Below are 13,080 nucleotides of genomic sequence, written 5' to 3'. Positions count from 1 at the left end.
ACTGGAGGCCAATCTCAACATTGGCTGCCATCCAGTAAAAATGCTATAAATCCGTCCCCTCTTGGCATACATAAAGGTAAAGGCAGCCATGAAAATACAAAACAAAACAAAAAAAAACTTCTGTAATCACCCCTCTGAAGAAACTGAGGCTTTCACAACATCTCTAATCGTCAATGAAGCAACCTCTCAAAGCTGCAAAGGAGGTATTTGAGTGAAACTATCAATCTGCCAAGAGCTTGCGTGGGTTCAGAGACTTTCAAAGAGGAAAACACACTGAAAGAGCTTCTGGGTAACAATGTGCCCCCACCACTATCATCAACCTTTTTGACTTTGCCTGTGCATGCAGGGAGCTGGTGCAAATAAAGGAAATGATGCAAATGGATTTTTTGAAGGAAATGCTTCTCATTTTTTCAATCTTCGGTTCATTGATTGGCTGTTGAAATCTTTTCAGTGGTTGAGAGTCAGTATATAGCTCAGCAAAGTGCTGCCAGGCAGAAGCGGTTGAGCTGAGGACGCCAGACGAAGGCAAGATGTTTAGTCAGAGACAGACGTACCTGGAGAAAGGTAAGTTTCTGCTTCACTCTGTGGCGTCAGATTTGAAATGAGTTAAGATTCAGGAGAAGCCAGTTTTCGGAGTTTGTTGGGATGCACATTAATTGTCCTTGATTGTAGTAGTACTGTTGATATTACACCAACTTGAAGGCAATTCTTTGTCATATTTGAAAGTGAGTTTTGCAGGGGGGGAAATAAACCCCTTTCACAGTAGAATCTAATCATCTACGTTCACATCTTCTGTTATCTCCTCCATGTTTCGCAGCCCTCCTCTCAGCAGTGGCAGTGCTGCTTCTCCTGACCACAGCAGGACAGACCGCCATGACTGACGACCTGCAGACCACACCGACTCCTGCTCTGTCAAACTCCGCTCTGACCACGGAGCTCATCAACAGTACGTGTCTTCAGTGTGTTAAAAAGTGTTTTATCACTGATTTATAGAAAAACTATGAAGCTCTAAAGTTTAAAAAAAAACAACAGTATTTTTATCTGGTGTTTGGAGGTGCCATAGAAATCTGTGGGGGGACTCATCCCTATTGGGGCTCGACTGTGCCAATCAATCATCAACTGATCAATGAATCCATGTAATGATAAATAATTGGCAGCAGTATGGGTCCCCCCTCCTGTCACAAGGAAGAAATTTAAGATCAAAAACATCTGACAAATGAAAAATGTAATGATCTTTAAAAAAACAAAACAAGACACCTTTTTGAATGAGTTAATTGGTCAATAAATTTGGAGTTTTGATGTTATTTTTTGTTCTGTCAGTTTTAATTTAAAAATTTTCCATCTGTTCTGTCATGTATTTGACACTTTATTAACTGACTCACTCATTATCACTCGTGTTAAAACGTGATGACTGAAGCCACCCTCGCTCTTCCTCTCTGCAGGCAGCGTGGAGGAAGGTCGGGTTCTGCGCTCACACAGATCCTGTGGAAGCGAACATGCAAACTACTGTGAAAACGGTGGAGAGTGCATGTACCCCCAAGACAGTGACCAACCATCTTGCATGTAAGAAGTGTTATCTCTCTCACACACACACACACACACACACACACACACACACACACACACACACACACGCATGTTTAGGCCCAGCCTGTGGGTTCCTTGTGTGTTTTAGTTATGATCAAAACACTGCTTCATATCTACATGTTGGTTCGTGTTCACCTTGTGAATACACTCACATATTTCCCTGTCTGCTCTGCAGCTGCAAGCCCTCGTACAGCGGGCAACGCTGCCTGTTCTTCAGTGTCACTGGGAACACTCACACCAAGCCTGAGGTGGAGCAGCTCATCGCCATCAGTTTTGGTGTCGCCATGTTCATCCTCGTCCTCTTTGGCATCATTTACTGTTTTGTCTACAAGAGGTGAGGATCTGCACATCATTTCTCCATACGATGCTGTGTTTGTGTGAAGGAACAGGGGCATTTGGGAGCAGGTGAAATATAGTGTCACAGAATTAAAGCATCAAAACATCTGAGTTAAAACTTTTCACTTTTAAGGAAATGATCTAATTAATTTTCAAGAGATTACTCATCAAGTCGTTGCATATTTGTCTGGGATTTCTTCATACCATCAAGCAAAATGACACATTTTCGGTGCTTCTTCTTTCAGTCTTGTGGTTTACAGTTGTTAAAGTTGTTAAAGTTCACACTTTGAGTGAATTATATATATAAAAAAAGTACATTTCAAATTAGTAGCATTGGTGTATTTACAGGCAGTTAGGTGTTAAGAATTCTAATTCTGATGGTTTTTCTCTTGCAGGTGTATAAAATCAGCAAAACTGATCAAATCTGCACCAGTGTGAGTCGTCAGTGTGACCTCCAACAACTCACTGTTCATCATCATCATCATCTCCATCACGGTCTCTTTGGAAAAACATCAACAATCACATCTCATCGTACTGTACAATCCACAGCACTGATGACGGTTACCCAGCAATTAAGAGGATTAAGTTAATTAAAACGTGTCAGACCCTGCGGAGGATCTGATATTTATCGCCTCATCGCCCTTTCAAGAATGTGGGAAAGCAAACATGGCTATTTATTATAAATAGTAATTAATTTATTGAACGTGTTCCATTTATTTAAGTTTTTGTAATAAATTTCTGAAAAAAAAAATTGTGTTGTTTGACTTCCTGCGGGTGAAAGGTGCATAAACACACACAAACACCACGAATTGCCTGAGAAGATGTTAGTATGAACATGTTAGTATTTAACAAACCAGACCTGAAATATTCTTACTTTAAATTCTAAAAATCAGTAACTGTTAAGTCTTTAAAGGAATATCATAGGTGGCCTATGTGTAGGACGATGATGGGATTAAACCACATCTCTCTGCAGCGGTGAGGCCTTCATTCCACCACCAAATGCTTCTACTCTGCTACATTACACACAGAAATATTGTACTTTTTACTGCACCAACCTACATGTACTTTTCAGGTACTTTTGCAACTTTGTAATTTCTCAAACCAAATTTCTGAGTGTGTAAAATCGAGTGCACTGTTGCAGGCTATTAGAAACTACTCAACAGTGCATAAAGATGTTAAAATTATCCCACCTTGAGCAGCCTCAACAGTAACAAGCTTCTATATGTTCACATAGAATAACACATAAATCCATGATAACTAGGCCTATTTTTACATTCTGGTTTAAGTACTTTTTCTGAAGTAAAGGACCTGAATACTTCCCACATCACTGGTTATCCGTTATGTGCACATCTTTGAATAAATACCGGACTTCCACCTGAATTTGAAGTGATAAAAGGATGAAGAGGATGACGATGGCAGAAGCAGCCTCTGCTTGTTCTTTGGAAAGGGCTGCCTGCAGGGTCTGTCTTTTTATTCATACCTTTGAAGTGTGAAATTGTCTAAATTATAGGAGTCTGTCACCACACCCAAGCCGCAGGATCGGGCCCGTTGTTTTCCAGTTTGTCAGTGCCAGGACTCAAGCGCATCGCCTGCCCCCTTTTTAGTTATCTTGACAACTCGGAAGCGTCCCCAGTCCAGACTGGCTCCTACCTGCGCGCCCACCGAGCCTCCTGTCAGCGACCCGGCGCCTCTGAAATGAATCTGAACAGCAAACCTTCAGCGCTCCTGTCGCTTATCGGTGAGTTGTTTCATTTGATCGTTTGAGAGGAAGGTTGGCACGTTTGTTTGACGCTCATTTGACGCGTCGATCGGGGGTGACAGGGTTCAGGTGGGCCGTCATCATCGTCAGGAGACATGAAATGTACTCTGAGGCAAAGGCAGTAATCAGAACAAGCTATTATGAAATGAAAAGGGATTACAGTGTTGACGCACTGCTGCTTTAGGGCCTGCCTGAGTCACTATTTACGTTTCATTTCAATTTTTAATATACTGTTGGGTAGTTCAATCAATAGCAATGCAAATGAACAAGCTGGTCATGTGTGCAATCTCGATTTGCAAAGTAACCATAGTCACCATAGCTGCCAGATAAATGCAAGGCAGTAAAGAAAGGTGCAGTAGAGTATAAGTATAAGGTAGCATCAAATTAAAATAATCAAGTAAAGTACAAGTACCTGAAAACTGTTTTGAAAAGTTACTGACATTGATATTTCCATTTTTTGCAACATCTTATTTTTATTTCAGCACATTGAGAGGGAAGTGATGTCTTTCTCCACTATATTTACGCACTGTATGTATGTGCAGCTGTAGTTAGAAGCACAAATTACAACTTACTCCACAGTATTTCAGAAGGAAGTAATGCACTTCTTACATGACATGTCATTGACAGAAGTTTAAGATCAAGATGCACAAAACATACAACCGATGCACTGCTATATATTAAAATACCAACAGTAAATAAAATGATGATAAAAGATGACCTCAACCAGTTATATTAAAATGCTAATAAATAATAAACAACTAATGATTATAATAATAATATAGCAGGATCCATTCTGCTGTGCAATGAGTATTTTTACTTTTGATATCTGAAGTTCAAGTGCTCTGTACTGTTTCTTTTGTAAAATTAAATGAGTATTTTTATGCTATGGAGGTGATCGCAGCATTTCTTTCATGCTGTGAAATGTATCTTGCATCTATGCATCAAATCCTGTATCTGGACTGAGAGCATGAAAGTACCTCTGAGGAGACAGATGTGTGCAGCAGAATCACATCTGCACATCAGAACTCCGTCACCTGAACTAAAACGTCAAATGTGAGTGTTTGAGGGACCTTTTACTTTTAAAGTATCTTGCATGGGATTTTACTGAGTAAAGCATCTGATTTTCCTTCTCTACCACAGTTATCACCAATAAGCCCGCTTCTTAGTCATAACTCATTTCAGAAATCGACCTGAGTGGAAGTTTTGGAGTCAGATGAAAGACTCACATACCTGTGTTAATGAGCTGACGCACATGCTGAGCTCAGAGCCTGAGGGATGCTGAAAGATGTTGGCAATTAAGACATGAATGGGAGATTTAGTATTTGACAGCACATGTGGTCTGATTAGGCCTGTCATTTGCTTGTTGTTCAGGTTTGTTCTTATCTATAAAATGTCACATTACAAACAGTGTTTTCTAGCTTGTGTAAACTGATGATACCCAGCAGTGGAGTGAGTACTCAAATCCTTCAGGAAACTTACCAATACCACAATGTAAAAATACTGCATCACAAGTAAAATCAGTATTATCAGCAAAATATACTTAAAGTATTAAAAGTAAAAGTACTTACTCTGCAGAGAAATAGAGAAATATCCCACTGCTATAACATAACATATGACATTATTAGATAGTTAATACTGCATTAAAGTGTAAGCAGCAGTTTTCTGTTGTAGCTGACTGAGGTTTATCTAGTTTAAAATACTTCATGTATTTAGGCAGTTTGGCAAAGTGGTTCCCAAACAAGGGGTCGGGCCCCCTCTGAAGGGTCATGAGATTAAACTAAGGGGTCGTGAGATGATTAAAGGGAGAGGAAAAGAGCAAAAAACAAAATTCTGGCATCGTTATTTCTGCAAAATAAAAAAAAAATAACCAGCAGCTGCAGACAAATGAAGGGGAGTAAAAAGCATAATATTCCCCCCTGTAGTGGAGGTAGTAAAGTAGGAGTACCTCAGAACTCTACTTCAATGCAGTATATGTACTTAGTTATTTCCCAACACTGTGAGTACCACGAACACAGTGTTAATTTCTTATTAGGATTTAGAAAGTGATAGAAATCCAAAAAATACCTCCTTAAATGAACCACTTCTTGAGTTCTGTAGTAACTTCATGCAACTCTCAGTTTAATTCCTCTCACTTTGATGATGTGGGTCATGTAAAGCGAGCTTGTTGTGGCCCTGCTTACCTTTGCCCTGGACACGAACAATCTGGATTAACCAGTGTTGCATATTCAAGTGAGAGAGTCAAATTCCCTCATGATTTTGCAAACAGATGGAAAAATACAAGAGCAATTCTCGTCCAGATTAACGCAATGAGGTGAGCTCAGTATCTGGATCATATTGGCTCTTGACCTGCCAGAGAGAGTGAGTCAGTGATTAATGATACATATGGGCTGATCGAACAGTGGTAATAAGTGAAAAAAGTTGCTTTGTCATCACTTGCAGCTCAAGTGCCCTATGTATTTTACACCTATCAGCCACATCAGAAACACCCAACAACCAGCCTGAGCCCTCTCACAGAAAACACAGAGGAAAATATCTCTGCAGCCATAACAACAGACAGGAACAGAAACCCAGAGAGGGTGCAATGGCCAGGCTTTTATAGCAAGTATAACCAGATTCATAACCAGTCGTAACCAGACACATCTTGCATCCAGGTTCCTGTGTTTTTCTGTCCTGCCTGCAGGAATGTGGGCGTCTGCTTTATGAAGTTGTGCAGGCTGGTACAGGCATGAGGGCTAGGCAACACGAGCCACACCACGTCAGGTCCTTCTTGGCATAGTTTACACAAAGACACTGGAAGCCAATCAGGCTTATCTAGCCAAAAATTTTTCCCCCTTAATGCTAGTGTGGTGTCTTACAGAAACACACTCAGCAAACACAAATCAGTCGCTCTGCTCACGTAAAATATCATGTTACACGTGCGAAGCAGATTCATTCTTTATTATTGATGTTCATTTGAAATCTATGAAAAAAATGTAGCTTGTCATGCAAAAATGATAATCCAGGTCTCTACTCGCATGTCAAATTAAGGTTTTTATAAACAACAGATACTGTTATCTGTCATGACAAATGAAATTGGGTCAAAGTGATAATATGGGAGAAGAATTTAACTTATGACATTATAGTTTTTCCCTCATCCTGAATAAAAACCGTCACCAATGAGGTCAGACATCAAAGTTATGTATGTAAACCAACATGTCTAAATAGTAATCAAGTGACATTTTTATGATAGTGATTTCCAGGCACAGAGGAGAAAGATCTGCACGCTGTTAGTCTCCAAATGAATAATTTATTTCTCATTAAGAGACAGGCAACGTGTTGATCTGTAAGATCTTCATCAGGAATACTGTTTTCCAACTGTTTGCAAAATCTCAAAGGAATTGGACTCTTTGACTCTGTGAAAAGATGAATATGCAACACTCAGCTGGTTAATGCAGATGTTTAGGGTCGAGGGTAACAGTGAACAGTGCTGCAACAAGCTCACCTCATATTACCCACATAATCAAGAGCAGGAGAGGAGAGGAGGGTGATGAAGGTCTGAGGAAGTCTTACAGATGAACAAAACAATGTTTATTTTTCTGGTTTTCTTGTAAAATATTGGAAAATTGTACCTTTTCAGGCCCCAAATCATTCAAATTAAACAATTTGAGAAAAGAAAATCACTTTTTTTAAACTGATCTCAACTCATAGATATTAAACCTGTGACAAGGGGTCGCACGTTTGTTTTAAGGGACACAAGGCAAAAAGGCTGAAAAGGCTGGGAACCAGCACTTGTGTGGGATCGTTCAAGTCCAATCATAATAAACACTGACCTGCTGACCTTAAACGCAGCATAATTAACGAGCCAGTGTTTCTCTGTTCAACAGGGCTCATGCTGCTCTGGCCACATGTACTCACCAAGAGTGTCTCATCCAGCGCCTCTCTGTCTGCAGGTATTCAGCCAGACGGCCGTCATCTTATATTTGTGTATTTCAAACTTTCTACGATAACTAATGACTTTTTTTTGTCAAGTATAATGAATGTGCAGAGATTTGTCCTGGAAGTATTACTGCAAACACAGAATGCAACTGGAAGTGACCTCATGAGGGATATTGTGTATTGAGGCTGTAGAAAGAAATATGTGTGTGTCACGACCTCTGTCCAGCACAAATGAGGCATTTAAGGAGTTTATTTTAAAGCCTGCTCCTGTAAATCGAAGACATTAAGTGGTTCCGAAGATGTCTCTAAACACAGGTCTGTAAGATGAACAAATGTTTATTCATCCCAGAGGGTCCACAGAGTGCCATTCAGTGAAAACGCTGCAGTGTCCCGTGAAAAGGCTTAACAGAGGTCTTGTTTTTGGTCTTTTAGGGCAGGGAGAAGAGCGCCCTCATGTGGTGAAACGGTCAATACAGACCTGCAATACCACGTTTGACAAGTACTGCCTGAACCACGGCCAGTGCATGCTGGTGGTGGACAACAACGAACACCACTGCAAGTACGATCCTGTGTGTGTGTGTGAGTGAGTGTGCGTCTGCTGCTTTTAATCACCATGTGTGAGCAGGAATGACTCGTCTCTTTGTGTTGCAGGTGTGAGAGGGGCTTCTATGGCCCCAGGTGTGGCAAACTGGAGCTCGTCGTTCAGCCGATGGGAGAAGAGCAGATAATTGTCACCGTTTTCTGTGTGAGTCTGCTGATCATAGGTCTGTCTGGAGCTCTGTACTTCTGCTGCAAATGGTAAGGCTTTCGTCTGTGGATGAATGTGTGTGTGTTTGAGACTTTGATGTATGAAGGGTAGTAACCACTGTAAGTCACCAATTTACTCAAGTACTGTACTGAACGTGCCTATAATCATCGCTTATAACAGTGTATGAAATGACAGCATGATAACATGACAATGTGAAGGTGGCAGCTTGACGATGAACTTAAAGACAAGCATCACCTGGATGTGCAGCTCCCCTTAGCTTTATGGAGATTTACAGTGAGTTTCAGCTCAGTGTTTAGCTGACTCGCCCACAGTTTTACTGTTTTGATGAACCGTCGCCACTCTCATATCTTCATTTTCAGCCGCAGCAAGCAGCTGTTTTTAGCAAAAAAGGCCCTAAAACTGCCCTGTACACTACCTGGTCTGCACCAAACAGCAGATAGTCAAAGTTAACGAGAGTGACTGTTAGTTGGTGATATTACAAATGGAATTGGTGGAGCCCAAAAGCGGAAGAAAAGAGAGTGCATATTGGACTTACATTCAAATGAATCTATAATGTTGCTCTGTAACAGCTGGATGTTCAAGAACTTAAGATTTGATATGTCAGTGTTGTGTTTGCAGTTTGTTTACACTGCCCCCAAGTGGCCCAAAAAAAATTCAGTCATTGCAGTTTTAATTACAATTTTGAGGTACATGTATTTACTTGAGTATTTCATTCTGCTGTTACTTTATGCCCGTACTCACTTATTATTTACTGCACTACACTGAACTGATTGCTCGAGTTACTTTGCAGATTTTACATGCTGCACACGCTACAAGGACATTCACCTTACCAAGTAATTTTTGTACATGATTGAATCCTTGAAGTCTAAAACAAGTGAAAAAAATGACATCATGATGAGATAAATTCAGCTGTTGTAATAAAAGTGTGTATGTACAAGCATATGCTGCTTATATTATTAACAGACGGGGAGTAATAATAACTGTAATCTTTATTTACGTATGTTCCTTGTAGCTCAATGTATGTAGCTTCATGTTTTTGTGCTTTTTTCTTTTCATTATAAACCAAATACAAGTACAAGAATTCATTTACACCGAAACTCTCCTTTTACTTTTTCTGCTGATGCATTCTGTTCGTGCAAATACGGTGTGATCATGGATTTGAGGGTGACTCAGACACTGCCTTTCATCATGTAAAACCTGCAGGTGTAGCTCGTATTTGAAATGAAGCCCCTCATGACGTAAAGTCTGCCGCAACATCCTGTGTCATGCAGACACACGTCAAACCTCAGACGATGATTATGATCTCAAAGCCATTCCTTTGGACATTTAATCCGGGTCACCAGTTCAGCTCATCCCAAGGATTCTTTGAGGGTGGCACAATGTAAAGTAAATGATTTGGTTTGCGCCTGTTTGAATAGACTAAAAGATGTTCTGTGTTGCTTTTACAGGTATAAGAAAAAGAAATTCCCCCGTCAGCAGAAGCGGCACGGTTACAAAGGAGTCCAGAGTGTTTAGAATCCCACACACACCCACTGCATCCGCTGCTGGAGAGGGCAAACCAGGATTTTCCCAGTTTCCGAAATTGAAAATTTCATCATACCATGACGTTACCTGACCGGCTTACGCTCACAGGCTGCTTTACGGGATTGATCTTACTACAGAGAGATTAAAACGTTCAAAAAGAAGCAGCTTTGCGTGCGATGCAATGAATGAGACACATGAAAAAAGTGTCTGTGGGTGACATTACTCACAATGATGGAGGTTCATGGAAAATTCATGGAGACATGTGCAAGTCTGAACCGACGTCAAGAGTAAGAGTGGACGAACGTGGAACATGTCTGACCCCTCGTCGTGATCCATACGTATAGAAATTTAGGATTTCGAATCATGTACTTTTAAAGTTCTTAGCCAAGAAGCCACAGCTCAGATTTGACTGAATTTGACTGGCAGTAACATAATAATGATCTTTATCAGTAAGCAGCCCTGCTGTAGTATCTTCATGTTCTTCAGGTTGCACATCTTCTTTTAATGCAGCCTCATATCAAAGTGAAATGCATTACAAGAGAAAATGATCAAATCTTACCCATCGAGCTGCTTTCAGGCCTCTAATTTACTTCCTCAAGTACAGTTCTCTGCTGTTCTGTAGTTTTTTATGTGTATCTGACCTTCCTGCCTGGAGTAACTTCTACTTGTTGTTGCTTTGTTGTCCTTCGCAGCTTTGATGAATATTAAAAATACACATTCTTGTCATTATCACTGCCGTTAGACTGGCAGCTGAGTGTAACAGTTCTGTGCCTTTTTATGTGTTTAGTGAGAGAGTATTCTCATTTTGATAATTTATTATAAAGTATTATTTTCTATACTGGAATCTTCTCTGTTTTGGAAGCTCTGTTACAAAAATGAATGAAATGTATGAATTTCCTTTTCTGCGTCATTGACTCTGGTCTTCGTCCCACATTGTTGTCTGAAGGTTCCAGTTGAAAGTCTTCACATTTCACCGCCTTCTCGTGTCTTTGTACAGTTTTCACATTTTTCTGCCGTGTGATGAACAGTTTCCTTGAAAGAAAATATCTCTCTTTACCAACGCATATTTTTTTTTCTTTTCTACATGACACGACACTTTTGCTAAAGCAGTATTACTGTATCTGTACAAACACGTTGACTAAAATATGAATTATAACAAATACATTTCAAATTTGCACCTTGTTATCCACTTATTAAAGACTGACCTTTATCTCTGTAACTCTTTTCTGGACTTCGGATTTAGGACACAAATGTAATTTTTGTTTAACTGTATTGTTTCAAGTGCATTCAAAAAATAAAAAAAGAAGTAGGTCCACTGAGCAACGTTATACGGTAAGTGAAAGTGGATCATCTGAGATATGAGATAAGTTTCCAAATGTAGGTTAATGCGGCACATGTCTTTTTTTAAACTGTCGCCCCATTATTTAGAGCTCTGCTTAAAAAAATCAAGATGCGGCTTCAGATATCCTAAAAGCCTCAAAAGACCCTTTTTCTCACAAAGGACACAATGACCAAAGTGATTAAGCACATTCACAGCTGCATTTGCCTCACGGTTGCGCGGTGCTGTGCATGCTGGCTCACTTATGTGACTCATCATTAATGTTATTCGTTACACCTGTGCTGTTCCTGCTCTGACAAGTTAAAGTGTCTGCAGCGAAAAAAGACCTTTCATTAGCAGAACATCTGATTCACTAACGAACCTGTTACCTTTTGAATCAGACGCATGATGGTATCAGTGGGAGTGTGGCGTCTAATCATACCTCCACCTACAACCCAGACTCCAGAAGAAGTTGGGAGGCTGTTCAAAACATAATGTGATAATTTGCTAAGCTTTTTTTTAATTTTTTTTTTTGACATATAGCCCATTGAAAATGATACAATATAGTTTGACCTCATTAACTTCATTGATTTTTGTAAATATAAGCTTATTCTGAATCTGATGGCGGCAGTATGTTTCAAACAAGGTGTGACAGGAGCAACAAAAGACTGAAAGTTGTGGAATGCTCCAACAACACCTGTTTGGAACTTTCCACAGGTAAACAGGTTGATTGGTAACAGGTGATAGTATCATGATTGGGTGTGAAAGGGGCATCCTGGAAAGACTCAGTCGCTCACAAGCGAGGATGGAGCGAGGTTCACCACTTTGTGAACACATGATTGGATAATAGAGATTACTACACACATAAAATGTTTAGACCTAGGCACTTTTTTATATGATGTCAGAATGAAAGAATTTCTTATCAGACACATTAATCAACTTTACTGACCTTTGGATATAATTACACGTATCGGTATCGTATGGTTGCACTTTTGCTCATGTTGTTGCACTTGTACATTTACATGAGAGGGATGCAATATTAACTCGTTCAAAATAGAAAGAACTGCAGGCTTTTCAGTCATCGTCTGACCTCCTGATCACAGTGTCCGCTCTGGAGTTAATCAGTAAACTCTGCACCCTCATTAGTGCTTCAACCAGAGTCAATGAGCCATTCTTAACACCCAGCGGAAGCATCCTTACATGTTCTGTATGCAAACGAACAGCGGCGATTACACATAAACATTAACTCAGCTGCAGACCTACACACACACACTTAAAAACACATCAGCGTGCACTTACACACGCAAAGACCCACAAACACATTTCATTCTAAATATAAAACGTGGTGATAAACATTCACAACAAAATTCAGGAAATGCTTCTCTAATCCCCACACTGTGCTCATTCCCTGTTAACCGTTATTACCTAATTATTGCATAAGTAATAGTAGGTTGCTCATGCAGTGAGTAATGTGGTTGGTGGAAGCCCCATTAAGCTGCATCCTTGCGTGTCCTTTAACAAAACAAAAATGTCCACGTGTGTCATGTACACATCTGTTTTGCAGCTCAAGGCTGATTCATGTCATATTTTCACTGTTCTATTTGTTTGCCATGCTCGGCTGTAGGGACGTAATGTAGGTCTGTTGGTCGGTCGGCCCACCGCCGCTGATATGTCTCCACAGCTATCGGATGGATTGCCATGCAAACAGACATTCATGATCCTCAGAGGACGAATCCTAACGCTTTTGGTGATCCTGTGACATTTTCTCCACTCCAACATCTGCTATATGAACCAACATCTCCTCCAGCACTATTATCATGTCCAAATTTCAATTTGTCCAATATTTTGGTTTGATGGTTTCATAAGACTCAG

The 13,080-nt window shown here is 40.1% G+C and overlaps 2 protein-coding genes across 2 annotated transcripts; both read left to right on the top strand.

Annotated features, from left to right (window-relative positions):
• Positions 1-431: 431 nt before the first annotated feature.
• On the top strand, positions 432-2,587 carry epgn (epithelial mitogen homolog (mouse)). Its single transcript, XM_076731547.1, has 5 exons — positions 432-564; positions 818-946; positions 1,443-1,563; positions 1,763-1,921; positions 2,319-2,587. Exons 1-5 carry the CDS (start codon positions 531-533, stop codon positions 2,359-2,361), a joined length of 486 nt encoding a protein of 161 aa, XP_076587662.1. The 5' UTR covers positions 432-530; the 3' UTR covers positions 2,362-2,587.
• A 961-nt stretch (positions 2,588-3,548) lies between these two features.
• On the top strand, positions 3,549-9,955 carry LOC143321257 (proepiregulin-like). The gene is made up of 5 exons (XM_076731487.1): positions 3,549-3,661; positions 7,546-7,611; positions 8,030-8,156; positions 8,249-8,395; positions 9,815-9,955. Exons 1-5 carry the CDS (start codon positions 3,619-3,621, stop codon positions 9,879-9,881), a joined length of 450 nt encoding a protein of 149 aa, XP_076587602.1. The 5' UTR covers positions 3,549-3,618; the 3' UTR covers positions 9,882-9,955.
• The last annotated feature ends 3,125 nt before the right edge of the window (positions 9,956-13,080 follow it).

The sequence above is a fragment of the Chaetodon auriga genome, chromosome 5, assembly GCF_051107435.1.
Source record: "Chaetodon auriga isolate fChaAug3 chromosome 5, fChaAug3.hap1, whole genome shotgun sequence".
In the NCBI taxonomy this organism is placed as follows: domain Eukaryota; kingdom Metazoa; phylum Chordata; class Actinopteri; order Chaetodontiformes; family Chaetodontidae; genus Chaetodon; species Chaetodon auriga.
Note: the sequence above shows the minus strand (reverse complement) of the source record. Positions and strands in the feature narration are given on the sequence as shown.